This window comes from Cydia splendana, chromosome 14 (assembly GCF_910591565.1).
Source record: "Cydia splendana chromosome 14, ilCydSple1.2, whole genome shotgun sequence".
Taxonomy (NCBI): Eukaryota; Metazoa; Arthropoda; class Insecta; order Lepidoptera; family Tortricidae; genus Cydia; species Cydia splendana.
In genome coordinates, this window is record NC_085973.1 from 14,845,206 (window position 1) to 14,868,171 (window position 22,966).

General features: G+C 38.5%; 1 protein-coding gene across 2 annotated transcripts in view; it reads right to left on the reverse strand.

The window, feature by feature from the left end:
• LOC134796722 (potassium voltage-gated channel protein eag-like) overlaps positions 1-22,201 on the reverse strand; it is a 31,517-nt gene extending 9,316 nt beyond the window's left edge. For both annotated transcript variants that reach the window (XM_063768913.1, XM_063768914.1), the window contains exons 1-4: positions 21,991-22,201; positions 2,516-2,648; positions 1,367-1,467; positions 478-610 (exon numbers count right to left, since the gene is read on the reverse strand). In XM_063768913.1, coding sequence (XP_063624983.1) covers positions 478-610; positions 1,367-1,467; positions 2,516-2,594 — 313 coding nt within the window. In that variant the 5' untranslated portion in view covers positions 2,595-2,648; positions 21,991-22,201. The remainder of the gene's footprint in view (positions 1-477; positions 611-1,366; positions 1,468-2,515; positions 2,649-21,990) is intronic.
• Between the last annotated feature and the right edge of the window lie 765 nt (positions 22,202-22,966).

Here is a 22,966-nt window from a genome sequence, read left to right on the forward strand (position 1 = left end):
ACTTGGGGCTTGGGGAGCCTGGAGTCCTCTCGGCAACCTAGAAATGGCACAAGCACTAGTTTTAACGAAAGTCGAAAGTGACTGCCGTGTCACTGGAGCATATCATTCATCATCACCTTCCTCGCGTTGTCCCGGCATTTTGCCACGGCTCATGGGAGCCTGGGGTCCGCTTTGACAACTAATCCCCAGAATTGGCGTAGGCAGTAGTTTTTACGAAAGCAACTGCCATCTGACCTTCGAACAAAGAGGGGAAACTAGGCCTTATTAGGATTAGTCCGGTTTCCTCACGATGTCTTCCATCACCGAAAAGCGACTGGTAAATATCAAATAATATATCGTAGGTACATTCCGAAAAACTCATTGGTACGAGCCGGGGTTTGAACCCGCAACCTCCAGATTAAAAGTCGCACGCTCTTACCGCTAGGCCATCAGCGCTCCGTGTCACTGGAGCATATATAAAACTGTAAAGCAACTCACGGTTCTTCTTATAGAGCAGTATCTCGAACTGATCCGCCAGGTGGTGGTCGAGCGCGCGGTCCACGCGCTCCACCGCCTCCTTCTCCGTTAGCTCGCCGTACATCCACGCGCAGCGGCATGATTTCTGCATCACCTGTGTGAACAGAGGATCATGTTTCATTAAGTACTGCCAAAAGGACTGTCCCACCACGTATAACACTTAGGGTCGGTTGCACCAAACCGTCCGTCACCGTTGAAGCGTTCGCTAAATTTTATTATATGGGAAGTTTCATACCACACGCTGCTGATTGACGTTAATCAGTCAACTAAATGTGGTTGGTGCAACTGGCCCTTAAACTAGCAGAAAACGTGGAAAGTCGTGAGTTCAAGCCTCCTCGACTAATGATTCTGTGTTAAAGGTACTGTGACTAATGGTGCCTCCTGGTTCCGTTGCTAATTTAAGGGATAACGCATAAGGTGAGAAACTTGGTGAAAACTTATACAATTATTCAGAATATCATCGAGCAATAGATTCAAAGTCCAAGGTTGTTATGCGTTGCAGTTGCTAAACTTGAACTTAATAATGGAGTATGCTTGAGAGTAAGATTTGCTAAGAGTACTTGTTCCAAGCGGCCAATCACTCGTGGTTGAGGAAACCTTCGTGAATGGTTCAGCTCTAGCACTCTTAGATTATTCCGTAGCGTAGTTAGCATGAGGTTGTGTACATCTTTGACTTTTGAACTTTGTCACAGGTTAAATACAGTGTGCAGTTCCGGCTGTCACCATGTCTGGTTGTTGTCACTAGTAGTAACGAGCAAATGAAAGCCAATGATAGTGGACTTTAAAAGCTACCGAATGTGACCTCCATGTAGGTATGTTAAGGGAAAGTATTCTGAGTAATTATATGTACCTCCGCGCGGTTGTAGCCGCTCATCTTGCAGAAGGTTTCGTTGCAGTACACGATGGGGTAGTCCACGATCTGCGCGTTTGCCAGCAGAAAGCTGCTGTCTGCTGCAACAGAAACAGTTTGTGAACGACAATTCATAAAGCTGTATGTGTCCAAGCCAGAAATACTTGGTAAATTAAGATTTATAATTTAAAAACTACTTTCATTTCATTATACATTATACGCGACTACATGTGATGTGTGTGTGTTACCTAATACATGGCAATAAATGTATAATAGGGTCAAACAGATCACTGTGTTATGTCTTTTCTGTAGACATACACAAGAGTTAAGGCCTATAAAGGTTAATTTTTTTATTTAACCCTTATCCACGTGAAAAGGTCCTCCTTTTATTTAGAGAACTATGATAAAATCATTGCTTACATGCCCACAAGCTGTTAACTATTGCCCACAGGAGAGAAAAATGTACTGTTCGCGATAACACACTAGTTTTCTCTCCTGTGGGCAATAGTTAACAGCTTGTGGGCATGTAAGTAATGATTTTATCATAGTTCTTTAAATAAAAGGAGGACCTTTTCACGTGGATAAGGGTTAAATATGAAATTTAACCTTTATAGGCCTTAACTCTCGTGTATGTCTACAGGAAAGACATAACACAGTGATCTGTTTGACCCAATAGTAATTTACACTTCAAGGTGTAATTCGTCAATGGCGACGATGCTAACAATGCAATGGCGTCGGAAGCTCTGGAATAGAACTCGTACAACAGAAGCTGATGTTCTGAATGAATCACAGAAACAACCATAAGAAGGGTAGCTACAAAGTAGGTAGATTTCTCGGTGATGAGGACGGCTTTAAGGACGTCGCGATGATTAAGGTCCGAGTCCGAGGTCCGCCGCGAGGTCCTCAAACAGGTTTTGTGGATATGTGGGACACATAAGCCCCAGGCTCGTCTCAAGAAGAATCTTCTTCTTTGCCGTTATACTCTTTGCAGAGTATCGTGGTCTCTGGTCTGGTCTGGTGGGTCTGGCCCTGGTGGTGTCTGATCTGGTGTGGTGGTCACGTGTGGTGGTCAGTGGTGGTCTGGTGGGTGCGGTGGTCTGGTGGAGCGTCTCAAGAAGAATCGTGTGTAGTATATATGTGTATACTGACGCTGGCTGGAGGAGCGGCGGATGATGTTCTCGAGGAACGTGTTCTGCGGGGCCACGAGCCCCCGGCGCCCGCCCGGCATGCCGCGGCTGCGCCCGCGCGCTCACATGCCCCGCGCAAGCGCCCCCACGCCTCTCTGCAACAAACATTACATACTCGTATATGTATAAAATACTTGTGTTAAACTAAAAGCTATAGGTATCATTAGATACTAGAGGCCGATTCTTATTCAATAATTTATACGATCTGTAAACATGTGAGGGACGTGGGACACGCTGAGTGCCGAGCTTCGGCGAATGCCCGCATATCTGGTCGCAGCATTAATGCGACTTGGAAAGTCGTGTCAAAAGGGCGCTATCATACATTGCAAGATCAACATTCTTACAAATTATTAAAACAGAATAGGCCTCCTTACCTATTTACTAAAACCCATGAATCCAAATAATCTAAACCTCAGAGTGAATGAGGCATTAGCCAATAAGCAATTCGCTATTAAGCGAGAGATCAGTTTTCTTACTAACACATACAGTGAGTTTTTTCAACCCTAAAACATATTTTGCGAGGTGAATATTATATTTACTTACTTGAATATACCTACTGATCAACTTTTATTGTGGGACCAACCCCGAAAACGCAAATAAAAAATTTATAAATGTTGGCTGACCAGATGTAGATGATGGTAGGTACATGTATTTTCTATTGGAAACCATTCACCTCGTCATACGGTTACGGATAGTTAAATATTTTAGTGTTAGAGATAATGAGTACCTAATGGCATTCTCCCATAAAGGTGGATTAGCCTTTTAAACTAGCAGCAACTAGCAGATACAAAGTTTAGTCGTTAAAGTCGGTGGGTGTCCCGGTGGAGCTAAGAAAAGGGCGTTAGCCCTGCGAAATGAAGAGTTTATTATGTAGATATTTTGACTGATTAATGTATGCTTTAAATAAATTTTAATATGAGGATAGTAAAGTAATTAAACACGCAAGCAGTGTATGTAGTGGTAGGTCGCTACATCCCGAAATTCAGTAATATGCTGCAAATGGTGTTAAAGGTATGAAACTCGGTAGGATTGATCTTTAGGCCATTTTTATCAACTTGACCCGTAGCACCAAAAAAAGGAGAAGAATTATGACTTCATCTTTTTTTGTATGAGAATAAAAAAAACTTTTCCAGAACTCTAGCTGTAAACAAGCCTTTTTTGGCTTAGCAGTTAAGAAACATGAAACTCTGCGAATCATTTAATGTATAAATGAAAAAAAACCTTATTGTAGATTGATTAGTTTGATAATACTTAAAGCTATTTTGAAACACTGGATTGATGCTGACGAATATTTGGAATTATAATAAGTAAAAACCTTAAACTGAGTCTACATAATTCATAATCATCATCCTTTCTACCTTTGTGTCGTTGGCCACGGCTCGTAAACTGCATAAATTACCTAATTGCGGTTAGAATATATATTCGTAGGTACAATACTAATAATTAAATAAATATTTGATCTTATTGTTAGGAAAATAGGTAAGTAACCTAGTTTCAAATAGCAACGAAAACAATTCGATCCGCCAAGGATTTATCAACGCACGGCCGCGTTTTGCCTTGACAAGGAACTTACCATTACACGTGTTAAAGAATACATATAAAATCGAATTTCAGGCAAGTTTCTCTATTAGTAATGTAATACAGGCAGCATCAAAACTACCTATCTACCATTCTCTAATAGCTTAACGTAAGGAGATACCTACGGCGCGATTCGGGAAACGAATTAGAGATTCACTAGATATGAAATAGTAAAGATATGTGACGTTCCACGTCAAAAGGTACCTTAAGGCGCCTGGCGCTTACGCTATTATTAACGCCGCTCCAATAGTCAGCCGGGGCAATGGTACCTTTTGCCGTAGAACGTCACATATCTTTACTATTTCATATCTAGCGAATCTCTAATTCATTTCCCGAATCGTGCCGCTAATATATTGTAGTGTGTATATAGGTATCGTGTAAGTGTACTCACTTAATATATACTTAAAGACCTATGTAACCTAGTAGGTATTCTTCATTAATAAAGCACATTAATTCGAGAATGGTTGTTTGCTTTGCTTACTATCCGCCGGCCGCCATCCTTATAATATGTATCTGTATGTAGAAAAACTAGAATGCCAAATACTTTTGTGAGCGCGAACTATACATAGACATATATGTATACTATCATTGAATTGTTGTTTGATCCGCTATCTATCATCATCATCATCATATCAGCCAGAGAACGTCCACTAGCTGCTGGCATAGGCCTCCCCCAAAGAGTGCCACAATGACCGGTCTTGCGCCACCCGCATCCAGCGGTCTCCCGCGACCTTTACCAGGTCGTCAGTCCACCTTGTGGGGGGTCTACCCACGCTGCGCCTTCCGGTACGTGGTCGCCACTCGAGAACCTTTCCGCCCCAACGGCCATCGGTTCTACGAGCAATGTGCCCCGCCCACTGCCACCGCTATCTATACTATAGCAGAAACATCGAATGCAAAGAAGAGTTTGCGAGAATACGTTAAACAATTGAATGAGTCGTTCAATGGCTAGAGTTAGACCAAGAAAAGTCTGCAGCGAATTTGATAGCCCACGCAGTGCAAGTGTTATTTATACGTCATAATTTCATAGAATTGACGTTTATAATAACACATGCAATGCGTGGGCTATCAAAATAGCTGCAGACTTTTCTTGGTCTAACTCTAGACGCCTAAGGGCCACCCCACATCTAGCGTCTTTCGAGCGTCGGCGTCTCGTCGGCGTCTACAACTCTATGGCCCTGCTCGACGCAACGTCGACGCAACTGCGCAGCGACGTCATTTTCCATAGCGCTGACCGACGCCGACGCCCGAAAGACGCCAGATGTGGGGTGGCCCTAAGACTAAGACATTACAGTGTTCTCAGAATACATTTTTGGAGCCAAATGAAATAGTAACGAGTGCATCGAATTACGCTCGCCTACAGGCGCCGGAGCCCTGAATAATTAAGGCACGCCGAGCTTAACGCTCCGTTACGTTGTTGGCTAAAAGCCGTTGCTTTTTATTTCCCTGCAGCATGACCTTAGCGCCGTAGGACGTAAGTAGGGTTACCAGATGTCAGGAATTTTGGCCGTTTGTCAGGAAAGCGGCCGGAATACGAAAATGTCAGGAATTTTAGTGAATTAACAGACTTTTTTAATATGTACCTAAAAAGGTACATTATTCAAAATTACTTGCATAAATCCAAAACAAATCAAATTTAAACAATGTATCACGGCGCGATTCCGGAAATGAATTAGTGATTCACTAGATATGAAATATTAAAGATATGTGATGTTCCACTGCAAAAGGTACCATTGCCCCGGCTGAATATTGGAGCGGCGTTAATAATAGCGTAAGCGCCAGCCGCCAATAAAGTACCTTTTGCCGTGGAACGTCACATATCTTTACTATTTCATATCTAGTGAATCTCAACATCATTTCCCGAATCGCCCCGTCGTGCATGCATAGATATCGCTCATGGCTAGCAAATTGTCAGGAAAACTATTCGCAAATCAGGAATTTTGTCAGGAAATTCCAAATATGGATCTGGTAACCCTAGACGTAAGAGGCTTAACCATATTAACTGACAAAGACGTCACTGAAGCGTAGCTTTCTTGCTTAACATTTTTAGCGCCACTTGCACCATCCCACTAACCCGGGGTTAACCGGTTAAACCGTTAACCCAGTGTCTTATTGTACCGGTAACCATGGTGACTACCTCGGGACTTACAATAGTTAAAATTCCATTAGGTACGACTTTAAATGTGGAGTGGAAATGTTGAAACGTTTTGAAGATAATTAGTACATTACGATATAAGTGCGAAAAGTAGGAAATTCTAATTACCTATTCGCACGTGTATCGTACAACGTTTTACAGTACATATGGCCCTTTAAACTTTTGACATCGCACGAAAAGTGCTATTTTACGCACTAGTGCCGGAAAATAGGATCATATGTACTGTACAATTTATTATTAATGTTTTTAATCAAACACAAACTGAGAAAAACGCAAACGCAGTCGTGACGTCACCGTAGGTATGCAAAGAAGTAACATTAGCCAAAGGCCCTGCACGCAAGTACCCTCCACGCTGAGTGCACTACCGGATAAGATAGCCGCCCACTCTTGCACCGAGTGCATCGCGCCGCCAACTGCGGATTCCTATAGTCCATTTTTTGCGCAGTGGAAGCGTGCTGGGCCCATAACCAGATGAAAATAATAACACGGATGACGGGCTACGACAGATATATTTATTTTCACATCACCTATTTGGAAAAGGGCTTTTCCTCCCTGCTAGGGGGGATCAAAGTGGCAATTTTCTGTTCTAGGACACTGTTTTTGTTATTTTGTGCATTCTTTTTTTTAGCTTGAATAATATTTTGAAACATAATAATTTGTGTCAACACTAAGAAATATATAAAAAAATGATAACTCTTATAATTTTCCTATATGATAATTTCAGATAAGAATTCTATCTTGTTTCATATTTTTTAGAGCGCGATTTGCAGTAGTCGGGTTTTAGTTTTTGAACTTATTTTTTATTACACACGAAGATTGGTCCATTTAATTTTGGACGTCGGTAGCGTTGACTTTGTAGTTCTCTACCATACTAGTAAGACTTGTAAGAAGAAAGAAGTGGTCGATTTAAAGTAACTAAAGTTAGTAGCAAGCTTTGGAAGTTTAAAAAATTGGTTACAACGATTACACTGGAATTCGACTATCGCCTAAGCAAATTTTGGAATTTTTCCTTCAATTTAAAAATTGAAATGTTGTCAGCCAATGGCACTGCTTAACAGTCATTCTACGTTTAATATGATATATTATTACATACATACATTAATTTTGTACTAAGGAATGCCATTTGCTATAAATAGTGGTATAATATAGTGTATGCATACTGAATACACTCTGATTACTTATGAATATTTTATATGTATTTCGAGATTCATAATTCATAATTCATTTATTGCATTTATAATCACGTGTTACATAAGGTCTTACAAAGGGCATTTTACAGCTAGTGTTCACATGAACCCTGTTAGGGTACATAGCAATGTAAGTACTTAACTAAAACTTAATACTAAAGTAAATTTAACCTAATTTTTATATGGCATGCAACATGACACGATTTAGTAGTGGAAAATTATTAAGAAATTTAAAATATATTAAAAATATTTTTCATTTTGACTAGTTTACAAGGTAATTGGTTAAATTTAACATCGACAATAAAATAAATTAATTCTTGCAGTTACACTTGGTTATTATATGGTTACTATTTAACTCGTCGTTTATTAGCCAAGTTATGAAATATTGCCGGACGAAATATTACTTTCTCACCATTTTCAGAAGTATTAGAAGAATTACATTTCGTAAGCGACATTCTAATTAACTCAACAACATTAAAAAAAAAACCTAGTAAACTTTGCCAAGCAACGCTATGTGTGCTACGCCGTAGCTTGTAGTAAATCGTAGCAGCCTTATACTACTATCATTACATAGAAGTAGTTAATAAGGAATAGTACATTATGTCTCTATTCTCTATATGCTAGTGTGCTGCAAAATCGACCTTTCTTACTAAAATATTCAGTTTAATGTTCGCTGTTATTCCAATAAATGTTCTTAAATGTAAATTGTTTGCGGTTCAAGTAAATAATAAAAACAAATTGATAACGACACAGGGGCGCAATCACGAAATGGATTTAAACAGCTGGTGACATCGTTAACCTTGTGACAGTTGTGTTGTGACACGAACAGATTCTACGTCACGAAGTTTGCCTTTATAACTAGGTACTACGACTCCATACAATTAAGATTTTATCAAAATATAGGATTTGTGAATGCAACTATAGCCAATTTCGTAACCTGGGCTATACCCGCGAAAATCGAAGTTCGTCAATTGCGGGCATTTTTCTGTCACTCTAATTACGTCTTAATGAGAGTAAAAGAGAAATATCCCCGGAATTTGCGAATTTCGGTTTTCGCGGTAGGCCCCCAGGAGCGGAATTCAACCTTTTAAAATTTGATTTCTTATTGATGTTATTTTATTACGTGCAATATCTTCCTCGCACCAGTAGGTATCTTGCGTCAGTCATATTAAAATAAAATCATATATTGTCATCATCATCAGTTAATTTTAATTGTTATCAGTTAAAGTTAATTGACATAATGACAGTGCACTGTCAATACATTTATGAGAATATTCTGTATGTACATAAAAATATTGTAAATTTTAGGAAAAATTGTGAAATTCATAATATTAATACTAGAAATAAACATAAGCTCGCAGTGCCCTTCACTCGGCTCCATAAAATTAAAAAATCATTCATGGGTAATTGTGTAAGATTTTATAATAAACTTCCAAACCATATTACTGAATTATCTATTAATAAATTTAAGAATTATGTAAAGCGTAAACTTATTTCTAAAGCTTATTATACCACACAAGACTACATGAATGATATTACAACGTGGGATTAATTGTTATTCGAAATGATTATTTATTTATTAGGTATATTTGATTATTGATGAGGAAATGGATATTCCGATGTAATACTATCTACTTCTTTTGTTACTTATGCTTTTTTTTGACATTTAGATTTTATTCTAGAAATTCTAGACTAGTATTTTTTTATACAATCTTTTTAATGTTTGACGATCCTTTTGTGAAATTTTTAGTGTTAAATTTGATATGTATAATAATCCAATTTTATTATGGCATAATACTAACATCAATAAATTGCTCTGATAATTAGATTAAGATTAATTACGATTCATAAGAGCTTGTTGCTAGGCCTACATGAATAAAGTAAATTTTGTTTGTTTGTTTGTTTGTTTAATAAACGTGAAAAATCGTGGGCGGTTTACCTTAATTACCTTGATCGTGTCATATCAGCAAAAACCTGTTTAAAAATGGAAAAAAGGTCAATGATAAATGTGGGCAGGATCCTAAATAAACACGGAAAAAGGGTTAACTACTCGAATATAATCTCCATTAATAGTTATATGAGTTATATGTTATCAACAGTACTAGAGGTTGTCCCTTGTTTTACACATACATACATATAATCACGCCTATTTCCCGGAGGGGTAGGCAGAGACCACGGATTTCCGTTTGCTATACGATCCTTACATACCTCTTTCGCTTCCTTCACTTTCATAACATTCCTCATACACGCTCGCCGGTTTAGGGTGCTCTAGACCTGGCCTTTCTTCAGGATTTCCCCGATCTGATCAGAGAAAGTCCGCCGAGGTCTACCCTTTCCAACTCCCACTTCTACTTCTCCCTTATTCACTTTTTGTTAGCCTTCTTTCACTCATTCTTTCCAAGTGTCCAAACCGTCTCAACATACCTTTCTTAACTTTTGTCACTACATCTTCATTCTGTCCACACTTCTCCCTTAACACACTGTTCCTATATCTAGACACGCGGTAGCGTGTCCTGCCAAGTTCAAAGAAAAAGGAACTGGCTACGCAGCAACCGTGTGTAATATTACACGAACCATTTCGAGCTACTTTTGACCCCTTCACAACTTGAAACCTATTTAACCTACACAAATGAAATTTGGCACATGTATTGAAGCCCCTTAGCTTGTCCAAAATACAAAATTTCAATAGCTCAAACAGTTATTGATAAATTAACGTTTAAAAACCGGCATGTTTGTGACTGACTGACATATAGATCATAAACCTAACCCACTTCCAGATGACCTAGAAACTTGAAATTTGGCATCAAGGTAGACTATTAGGTGCATATAGAGGGAAAAATCTGAATACTGGAAATTATTGATATTTCGATGGAAAAAAAATGTATTTAATACTTATAGACCAAAAACCTAACCCACTTCTAGATCACTTAGAAACTTGATATTTGGCATCAAGGTAGACTATTAGGTGTATAGAGGGAAAAATCTGAAAACTGGAAATAATTGATATTTCAATGGGGAAAAAATTGATTAGTATTTATAGACCAAAAACCTAACCCACTTTTAGATCACTTAGAAACTTGATATTTGGCATGAAGGTAGACTATTAGATGTATATAGAGGGAAAAATCCGAAAACTGGAAATTATTGATATTTCGATGGAAAAAAATAATTAATACTTATAGACCAAAAACCTAACCCACTTCTAGATCACTTAGAAACTTGATGTTTGGCATCAAGGTAGACTATTAGGTGTATATAGATGGAAAAATCTGAAAACTGGAAATTATTGATATTTCGATGAAAAAAAATTATTTATACTTATAGACCAAAAACCTAACCCACTTCTAGATCACTTAGAAACTTGATATTTGGCATGAAGGTAGACTATTAGGTGTATATAGAGGGGAAAATCTGAAATCTGGAAATAACTGATATTTCAATGGGAAAAAAATTGATTAATATTTAAAGACCAAAAACCTAACCCACTTCTAGATCACTTAGAAACTCGATATTTGGCATGAAGGTAGACTATTAGGCGTATACAAAAGAAAAAATCTGAAAACTGAAACTTTTTGACAATTGACCGCGCGTTAGCGAGGGTCTCCTTTTCAGCTCAGGCAAACTGCTTTCATGATGAATACCTACTATAGTAATTTCTGTACAAAAAGTAATGATATCCCAACAAAAACATAAATGTGAAATGAGACGATTTACGTATAGGCTACTTTTCTAAAATTTGGTTTGTTGGTAAAAACTAGCCAAGTCAAATCCTTTATAATCTCAGGATTTTCTACACAACACAGAACTTGGCACCCATATAGATCTCAATTCTTTTGTCGGCGAGTCAACAACGACACATATTCTTAATATTGAACTTGGCTCTCATTTCACATTTATGTTGTTGTTGGGATCTATCTTGCAATCTCAATGACACCTCTATATAATAAATCAAAAATTGCCGGTTCTCACAAAAATATTCCACTTAATCTGACGGCTCGATTCGGAAAATGAATTAGATTTCTACTAGACTTCAACAAGTTACGATACGGATAATTTAAAGATATTTGTAAGATAGATATGACAAATTTGACGTTTCCGCGATTCTGAAGGTCCTCTTGAACGATTTCGACAAGTTATGACTTAGATATCCAAGTCACATCTAGTCGATATCTAATGTAGATCTAGGTTATCTCTAAATCGTCTCAAGATCTTGTGATTATCTCGAAATCCGAATAGGCCTGCGGGTTTATTTGTATTTACCAACTATTATTATGAAGACATTTTTTCATGGATAATGTTTATGTACCATGACTTTCAAGGTGAAAATTATTACCGCTTGACTATATAAATACTTAGATATAGCCTATGGAAGTCGGTGGCGATTGACATTAAACACGCAACCGAATACCCCACTGGTTGACTCGTTTCAGTAACCTTTATAGACGGAACCACCCAATGTTAATACGTTGGGGAAATATGTAACTATTTACCTACCTATAATACATATCTATAGTCAAGGAAATTGAAGAATATATAGCCATAAATTCTGACATAAAGTTAATTTTATTGTTCCTAGAGACTATGGTCAGTATGATTTTGAAGTTATTTAATTAAGTTTTAAATAGGTACACATAATAAGGGACTAACGAATAAAAAAAATGCCCAACGATTAAGTATTTCATATTGTCATTCCTCGCCGTGATACGTGCATTTTAAGGAGCAAGCGAACAGGGCCTAATTTACGCAACATTTTTTGTGGATACATAGAGTCGGACCAAGAAAAGTCCGCACCGGATTTGATAGCCCACGCAGTGTAAGTGTTATTTATACGTCATAATTGCATAGAAGTTTGACGTTTATAATAACACGTGCACTGCGTGGGCTATCAAATCCGCTGCAGACTTTTCTTGGTCTGACTCTAACATTCTTTTTATTGCATTGACGTAGATATATAAGGACTATTGCCTTACGGGCAATAATAATGAGGCCAGTACAGCGGTTTGACACCGCTACAACGCGATTGGTTGATGAGTTCGCATTGGCCTACCTTAATAATAAGATTTCAATTGGCTTGTTTCTTTCTGATTTGTAAGGAGTGGCCAATTACTATATACTGGCCAATAACTATAGCAGTCACCCTACCTGTCGCTGTCGGTACATTCTAGTTCACAATACAAGAAAATACGAATAATTGTCTTAATTTAATGCCAAACATTTAACCATTAGGTAAAGATAAAAAAAATCGGACAAGTGCGAGTCGGACTCGTCCCCCGAGGGTTCCGTACTTTTTAGTATTTGTTGTTATAGCGGCAACAGAAATACATCATTTGTGAAAATTTCAACTGTCTAGCTATCACGGTTCGTAAGATACAGCCTGGTGACAGACGGACGGTCGGACAGCGGAGTCTTAGTAATAGGGTCCCGTTTTACCCTTTGGGTACGGAACCCTAAAAACAAAATTATTACATCTCCCTCATCATTAACCAAGGAGGAGTTTTGGCCGAAGGGTGTCAAGTTTCGGCGGTTCCGCGGCCGGCTCCCTGACACTGCGGGGTTGCGTAATGCATCGCAGCCATAATGTGATATGTAGTGTTTAGTTTTTTAAAGTTTAGTTATAAAATATATTTTTATATAATATGTATGCTAGTTTTAAGGTATTTATGTATGGGCCATTAGTTGCCTGAAATAAAGATTTTCATTCATTCTTTCATTCATTCATTCATTCATTCATTAACCCTAGCTCATTTCGCTTCGGCGTGATCGCTTAAAGTACAGGTATACCGGTAGGTAGCGGTGTTTGCGGTACCTCGCTTCAATTTGTTGCACGAAACCGAATCCAAGGTCCACCGCCGTCGCCGCCACCGCAGAAGCCTGGCCTCGGCAAAGCGAAACTTAATGATGTTTCGGTACTTTTTCGTCTAATGCATTTTTTTAACTTTTCATAATGTATTACGAAGGATTAGAGGAACACGAATGACAAATTTTGCGACCTTTCTGTTTTCTGTTAACTCAACAGTTTTCTAAGACTGAAAGGCCTTCTAGTTAATGAGATTTAGCAAATGATAAAATTGATAAATCCAAATAACAATGAGTTAGGTTACACACTTCGTCTTCGGAAGTACCTATGATAAGTACCTAACCTCGGCAAAGGGTATCCTGCAAGGTGTAGATAAGCCTTAAGTGCTTATATCGAGCAAGAGCAAGATTTAAATCGCCGAGTCAATGCCGGCTTCTCAGACTAATTGGATTCAAACGTGTCTCCCTCACGGGGATACACCGGGCCGTTGGGATACGTAGGTATTGGAAAGCTTATCCTGTCTATCTGGTACCTACCTACATTATCACTAAGTAAATCAGTTTGCATACACACAGGTCTATATTCAGGTGTACATTACATTCATTTGTAAGTATTTATAGGAATAAGAACCAATCACCGCCGCACGAGGACAGCCGGCGCTGAACCATTAGAATATACGGGAAAAACCGATACTTCATGCCTGGTACCTATCATCATCTCCGACAAAATTGTAGTTTATGACCGCAAGAGTGGTCGGGCCTTTCCAGTTCCAGAGTTCCACTCGCCTCTGCTCTTCAAAGGCTTGCACTCTACTCACTGTATGCCTCCACTTCAGCCGATCTTGTGCCAAAGTCTCCCAGTTTGATGCCCATACATCCATTTCCAGTCGCCGTTACGACGCGGTGTTGACACATCTTGTGTCGACACCGTCTGTTTCGGTCACAATTCCAGTCGCAGAGTCGTCGCCGTGTCGACACAGTTACCAGAAATGGGGAAGGGTCGACACATGACACAAAGTGACATAAAGTGTGGTCGCCGTGTGCACACATTGTTTCGGGTTTGCGACTACTTTATGCCAAAATCATTCGTTCATTCGTTCATTTTGTTCCTGTCAAATGGAAACTGTCAGATGGAAAAATACTTAAATAAAAATAAGTGACATTAATACGCCATCTCTAAAACGGTGGAAAGGCACGACGATCCTTCCCGGAAGTATTAGGTCGTTTAAGTGATACAGAGACTATTGGTAATGGTGAGAATCGTTAATTGAGTAAAAAATAAAAATTGCAAAAATACTACTTTTTAACTGTGGTGATAACCCTATAGCATGTGCACATGACGGCTAGATTAAGGATCTCCGTCGGGAAAGCTCGGGACTTTACACTTTTTTCCGATCGTTGACAGTATCGCAATGATGTATGAATGACGCATAAATGTCAAATAAATCAAATGCATGCAAAAATATTACAAACAATTTTATTACTTTCTTAGATAATTACTTTTTTCCAATATTTAATACTATCTTCTTTTCACATACGGTGTTCAAATGTACCTCCGTGTATTACAACGCCGCCGCAGCCCGTACCCGAGTATGTCGATGCACATGCGATATAGTGTATGCTCTTCGTCATTTATCCTCCGCAGAAAGCACCAATTAGCCTTTGTCTCATTTCGTCCGCAGTTTCACATTCCGTTTGGTTTGGTACACCATATCTTTTACACAGCCCCACAAATTTAAATAGCCACGAGCATCTAACATTTTTATTTGAAGAATATGACATTCAATAAGTATAGTTCAATGAAAATTTAATTTCAAACATCAGACGTCTTGTCTATTTCCTACCACGCAAGAAGGTTTGTTTGTTAGGTATTTAAGAAGTATTTATTCTTGATTTATTCTTAGTATTTAATTTTTGCAAGTTCATTTGGTGCAACTAACACAACCTACTTGTTATTTTTAATTATTTTAGATAGTTTCCAATTATTCGAAAATAATTTTGTGAAACGTGTTAAGAAACTAAAACCTTTTTATCAGTCAAGGAAACCAGAGATATTTATAAGACGATTGCGTACTTTTGAGTGGTTGTCAATGTCACCATTTGAACTGTCGTTGTAAACAATGTTGTGGTTAGTATTATTAATATTAAGGAATAACATAACTATTTCATTCAAGTATTGAACAAGTGGAACCACTAAGAAAGCGAAAATCCTGCAATGATTCTTACCGTGCTGTAAGCAGACCTAAAAATGGTTCGATGGCAACAAATTAGCATAATTTCCCGTCGAATACTGATTGTTTACAAGTAAGTTCATTGACCCTGTCACCTGTTAGGGTTAGAACAAAGTAGTTTTTTGCGTGGATGTTTAAAAGGTCATAATTTAGAAACGGTTGCCCATATTAACATAGTTTCTATGGAGAAAATATAGAGCTTAGGCTAAACTATCTCCCATTTCCGGAAAGGATCGTCGTGCCTTTCCACCCTGTATATTGTTTGCATTTATATTACAATATGACTTAAATTATTATGGGGAATTAAACTGCCACCACATTGTTTTAGTTTAGCCGGAAATGAAATTGTTTACTTCTCAGTGCCTGTGTTCATAACTATATTATTTGAAGCATTTTTAGTACTTCGATGCGTATACTATACTTAATAACAGAAATAACGCTTTACATACTACGAAACTTGTTAATTATGATGTATAAATATGGTTTAAGGCTGAGAAATATTGCAGTCACAAAGTAGTTGCAATGTTTCGACTTTGTGTCGACTCTGTGTTGACACATGACACGCGCTGTCAAAAGTAATAACAAAGTTACTGGTATGTTACTGGATTTGGAAAATGGCTCCTTGTGTTGATTTGTTTTCAGATATTCTCAAAGTGTAAAAATGCCGTGGTCAGAGATGGGCATTAATCGATTAACTGTTTATTCGACTAATTAATGGAATAAAAAAAAGTTAATTCTCAAATTTTAATCGCGTATAGTTTAGTCGACCTAACATAGATTGAAATTGAATTAATCTGAATATTAATCGAATAAATTATCGATTAAATCTCGATTGAAAGTTGACAGGGGGCCATTTTTGTTCGTAAAAATAATAGAAATGTCTTGCATGCAGATGGTAGCAAAACACTTTGTCATAAAAGTCGATATGGGTGTCGATATATAGGTTTTAGGGAGTGCCGATTTCGAAAATAATGACCATTTTGGAATACGAAATGGCGGCCATGCACTGTGTCATAAAAGTCGTCATGGATGTCGTTTTATACGTTTTAGGGGGCCCCAATTTTGAAAATTATGACCATTTTGGAATCCAAAATGGCGGCCATGCACTATGCCATAAAAGTCGTCATGGGTGTCGTTTTATAGGTTTTAGGGGGCGCAGATTTCGAAAATGATAACCATTTTGGATTCCAAGATGGCGGCCATGCACTATGTCATAAAAGTCGTCATGGATGTCGTTTTATAGGTTTTAGGGGGCCCCGATTTAGAAAATGATGACCATTTTGAAATCCAAAATAGCGGCCATGCACTATGTCATAAAAGTCGTCATGGGTGTCTTTTTATAGGTTTTGGGGGGCGCAGATTTAGAAAATGATAACCATTTTGGATTCCAAAATGGCGACCATGCACTATATCATAAAAGTCGTCATGGGTGTCGTTTTATAGGTTTTAGGGGGCGCAGATTTCGAAAATGATGACCATTTTGGATTCCATGATGGCGGCCATGCACTATGTCATAAAAGTCGTCATGTATGTCGTTTTATAGGTTTTAGGGGGCCCCGCTTTCGAAAATGATAACCATTTTGGAATCCAAAATGGCGGCCATGCACTATGTCATAAAAGTCGTCATGGGTGTCGTTTTTTAGGTTTTGGGGGGCGCAGATTTCGAAAATGATAACATTTTCAATTTAAAAATGGCGGCAATGCACTATGTCATAAAAGTCGTCATGGATATCGTTTTATAGGTTTTAGGGGGCGCAGATTTCGAAAATGATGACTATTTTGGATTCCAAGATGGCGGCCATGCACTATGTCATAAAAGTCGTCATGGATGTCATTTTATAGGTTTTAGGGGGCGCAGATTTCGAAAATGATGACTATTTTGGATTCCACTTTTATGACAAAATACGTAGCCGCCATCTTGGATTATAAAATGATCATCGTTTTCGAATTCTGCACTCCCTAAAACCTATAAATCGACATCCGTGACGACGCAAGTTATCTTTATTTTCAGATCTAACAAATTGCTACAGAATACAAAGGACAAAAAAGAAGCGAGGAGGTAATGAAACAAGCAAAAATACAGATGATTCCTCGACGCAATTGGGTGATTCTTAAATTGTGTCCAGATTTTTTTTGTCATAAAAGTTTATATTTTTCACATATTACTCTCACAAGTTCCGTGACATTTCGACCTTGTAATTTTTTAAGTAAATGTTTTTGTTTATCTATGAGGATCTCACTAGAATAGTATAATCAAGGTATGTTTATATTTGATGAATGAAATAGTAACGCAAAAAAAAAATATATTTGTGTCTTATATTCCTGCCGAAGACTTTTATTTTACCTTTTCCTTCTACACAAGTTTGGCCAAGTAATAAGAATTTAGGGCTCTCAATTTTATTTTGACTTCTACAACAGTAAAGCTACGAGGCCATGTTTGGTATCGTTTTCGTATAAATTCGTAGTACCAAATTTAGTTAAGGTATCACATTGACACCATTCCGAAGTAAAAACATATAAACTTATTAAAATACTTTCTTTTAAACTCCTCTTCACGCTTAAACTGCTGAACAGTTTTAATTTAAATTTGGTACACATATATTTTGAGTCCCGAGACAGGATATAATAAGTTATCTCAAAAATCATCCTTTAAAGGTGTGAAATGAGGTGTAGGGGGGAATTCAGAATTGACTTCTTGAAGTTAATACTGTTTAAGTTTAGGTTTGAAGTCATGTTTTTTCATCATTTTTAACTAAATCAAAGATGTAGACCATCCCAAATTTCATATAAATCGGTTCAGCGGTTATTGATTTCCCGTACAAATTTCCACGCCACTTTTCACACCTTCAAAAGATGATTTTGGTTATAAGATCTATCCTATGTCCTGTTCCGGGACGCAAACTATTTCTATACCAAATTTCAACGAAATCGGTTCAGCGGTTAAGCGTCAAGAAGAGTTTCAAAAAAACCGGCCAAGTGCGAGTCGGACTCGCGTATTAAGGGTTCCGTACATTAAGTCTGACTCGCGCTTGACTGCACATTTCTAATAGGTTTTCCTGTCATCTATAGGTAAAGAACTATTTTGTGTATTCAGACGGACATACATACAGACGCACGAGTGATCCTATAAGGGTTCCGTTTTTTCCTTTTGAGGTACGGAACCCTAAAAAGATTTATTTTTATTTTGTGGAATGGTGTCAATGTGATATCTTAAATGGATTCAGCACCCCAGATTTATACGAAAACGATACCAAACACGGCCTAGCACCTTCACTGATATAGATATATCAAGATAAAATTGAGAGCCCTAAATAAACTTTCAAGAGCGGATATCTCAAAAACTATTCAACATATCGAAAAAATTTACGGAATAAACTCGTAACAAATTAAATTAACTTTCATTTTGTATAAGTGGCCATGTCGCTGAGATGCATAGTTTCCGAGATATAATCGAAAAACGGGAAAATGGGACCTTCAAAGCCCCCTCTCTCCCCCCCGCTCAAGAGCTACGGCCGGGGACTTTTGATATGTTCACCTCCTAACTTGTCAAACCGAGTTACGGAGTCAAAAATTGTGTTCCGAGCATTTCCCTCTACAACTTTCGGAGCATTCGTTGCCTGACCTAAGTAGCTTATTGAATTTCTTTAAAAACTTTTCTGTAAAAGGTTGACGGGTGTTGGGTGTTTATATGGTTTCGGTCGATTATTATCATTTGCATTGCCCATGATGACTTACTAGAATTACGAGCACACGAGACACTAATAGTAGTTTGACAAACCTTGGTTTTCAAGAGGTATTTTATATTGACATTTGCTGTCACAAATTTGCTGTCAGATTTAGTCGCAAACCGCACGCAAAGTGCACACAAATGTGTCGACACCTTGTTACGGAAAAGTGTAGACACGGCGACGACACTTTGTTTCGAAACAATTCTAGACACATTGTGTGGACTCTGTTACGACACATCTGACATTTAGTTACCACTTTGTGATTCTGCGACTGGAATGGTTATATGGGTGGTTCAATCTCACATCTCCGCATGCGAGGCTTCAGCACATCTTTGTAGCGCAAAAGTTGGCTGCCCTGTTTCCGCTTGCCACTTTGCAACTCAGAGTAGAACTGGTACCTATACCCAGTGGCGTAGCTAGGGGGGGGCGGCGGGGGCGGCCCGCCCCGGGTGTCACCCATTTGGGGGGTGACACCCGACCGTGAACATCAGTAGTGCCATCTATAAAAATTCGTAAAACTGTGGCAGATTGCACAACCGCCATTAAGGAAATAATATACAACATGCCCACGAGGAATCCGAGAGATTTTGACAGAATATTCCTGATCATATTTAAAGACTAAAATGTCCTATAAATTGTTTTGGATTTCGCCTAGTTTCATAGTCCAGTACCACCAGCAGGCTAAAAAAAGCATCTTTTTATTGTTACTTAGTGCAAAATGTTTTTTTTTTATGGCGATGTTGCTACTATGGGACCTAGTCCAAATATCCTTATTGATATAATGTAAAAAAGTGACAAGTACACTTTGCAAAAACTAGGTTTTACAAAAAAAGTTAAAATTCTTTTTGAGTGATAGTTTTACAAATAGCATTTATATTTTATGTAGGTACGGTCAGCCAAGAAAGTGGTCTACCACTTTTCGACTCTATCAATCAGATGATAGAGTCGAAAAGTGGTAGACCACTTTCTTGGCTGACTGTACATTACGTACAAAAAAATTGAAAAAGAATTTATTTTTCGTGAAATTGACGTACCTAATACTCTAACTCTTTTAATATTTTTTCCTTCTTTGGCCTCGGAAATGCGTGGTTAAAATCTCTCGGGTTCCTCGTTGGCACCTGGTATGTAGCAATAATATTTTGGCGCCTCGTAGATTTTTTTAATTCAGGACCATTGTAAAGGTTTTTTTTTTTTATTATGTGATTATTTCTGTATTTGACAAAAAAAGTTAACATTATTTTTGGGTGACAGTTTTACAAATTATAGCATTTATATTTTATGTACAAAAAAATCGAAAAACAATTTTATTTTGGCGAAATTGACGTAAACTCTTTTAGTATTTTTTCCTTATTTTGGCCTCAGAAATGCATGGTTAAAATGTCTCGGGGTTCCTGGTATGGGGCTATTCATAAATTACGTCATTTCAAATTAGGGGGGGGGGGGGGGGTCTGGACATCGGATGACGGTAGCATGAAGTAGGAGGAAATGGGGTCATTTGAAGCATGATTTTTGAATCGATGACGTAATTTATGGACAGCCCCTATGTAACAATAATATGTTGGCGCCTCGTAGGTTTTTTTATTCAGAAAAGTTTTTTTTTATTATGTGATTATTTCTGTAATTGAGAAGCTATGTCACTGTTTCTAATTGGGTGACTCTGGACTATTTGAAATTCATTGTGAAATGGGATTTTACAGAATCTCTTTCAAATCGCGCACTTGGCAAAAAAAGTTTTTAATTTTTTTTTAACGTAAATTATTTGTATATCTTTCACGGGACAATGATGACTCGGACCTTTGCGAGGCGTGCGCGGAGCCCAAGCCAACATGTAGATGCCCTTATGACACTTATGAAATGTGGGTTACACCGAGCGGACGCTGTCCTTGCCCGTGTCATAGAACGCGCGCAGAGGCAACACCCGCCAGGGTGTGGATTATTGAGAGTTCATGGAATCTAAAATGAAAGCGATGGAGTAAATTGTGAGCTATGGAATATTAAACGTAATTTTATAATTGTAAAATATTAAACATATTTTACAACTTTGATTGAATTTTGGGGTGACACCCACAATTTCCGCCCCGGGTGCCACCCATGCTAGCTACGCCACTGCCTATACCTAAACTATCGCCAGATAAGCTCTCACACAGCTTTAGCTATAATAGAAATAGAGAGATTCTTGTCACCCTTCGCTGCACGAAGATTGTCAACGCTTGGTCGTCATGATCTTTTCCTAACTGTCTAAGAGCTAATCCTATAACTCATCGAGTGACAAGCAAAAGTCACTAAGTAGGTACTAACAAAAAATTAAAGTAACAATTAATGCACTTTATTACACTTGTAACACGGTTTATTGTCCAATAATTTCAATGGTGTTAGTTAGTGACTTTTGCTTGTCACCCGACGAACTACACAATCAGTTTCACACTTCAGTTTACACATAGCTTTTGATATCGATACCTGAGGAGCTCGCGTCAGATTGCGATGGATGGAGGGGTAGGTACCCTCGCGAAAGATCGCGAAATCCACGACAATGCATGGTTCCAAGACCTTACCCGAAAACGCGCAAAGAGGCACAATCCACCTGATTATGCCGACATGGCTCCCTGCTTCAGCTGCCACAAATGCGGTCGCAAATGCCGGTCCCGCATTAGCTTATACAGCCACGAGACGTTGTTCCTCGCTTACAGACGCTGCATAAATCATCTGTCAAGATGTTAAAGGCCTGAGATAACACATAGCTATATGGAAACATGGGTAGGTACCTGTCTCCGCCGCGCGAGGATCGCCGACGCCGGGCCGTCAGGACATGGGGCAGCACCGCTTCTGCGTCTGGAATGCACCACCATCACCAGCTCAACGCACACACGGCTATACTGTTGTTGAGTTAGGGCCAGCCTTCTTCATTCTTGGCAATAAGAACTGCAACGTCGTTCAAACTTAGGCATAAAAGAAAAAAATACTACGAGTAATGCATGCGCATTGAAAGGTTTGACCTAAATGGTTCAATCATGAGACTAATCCCTAACTCATAGCATTATCATTAACACAAAAAGCACCCAGACTTGACTCCACACCCTTTTACAGACCTGCTTACACAGAAATCCCGTTTTCTTTAGCAAATTATTCACCGCAATAGATAGATAGATAGATAGAATAATTTAGATGTTTTTCCACTGGAATTGTACAAAGATGCGTAGCTGTTAGGTATGTGTTCGCTTTGAATCCAACTATTAGTATCCTTTTTACACGATTCGCACTGGTAATATTGAAACGTTTTGTCTTTATTTACCGTACAGCTCTACTAGATCTCTTGTAGAAACGTAGTCTTAGGTACATAGACTGAATGTCAATCGCCAAAGATACACAAACGGAGCACATTCGCGCAATCGTATGTATTATGTTACACCTAGTTATGTTACCCAACTCAAGAGTCCATTCCACTAAAGGTCCGATTTGTATTCCGAGCACTGATAGACGTGAATCACTTATATAAAGATATAAACAGTAAGTTTATATAAGAGTCGGTAGCAAAGTAATCCGCTTGGAGGCGGGGTGGCTCCGATTGCATGCGGTGTTTACAGCGAGCGATCGAACCGCGGAAAGTGGAGCACCGCCGCCCTCGGGCTCTCGTGGCCACACGTTTGACCCTTGACCACAATGTCAGGCACTAAAGGACTAGACGGCGAAATTTTAATGCAAAGAGATTTGGCTGCATGCGAAAGGGTTTTTAGGATAAGT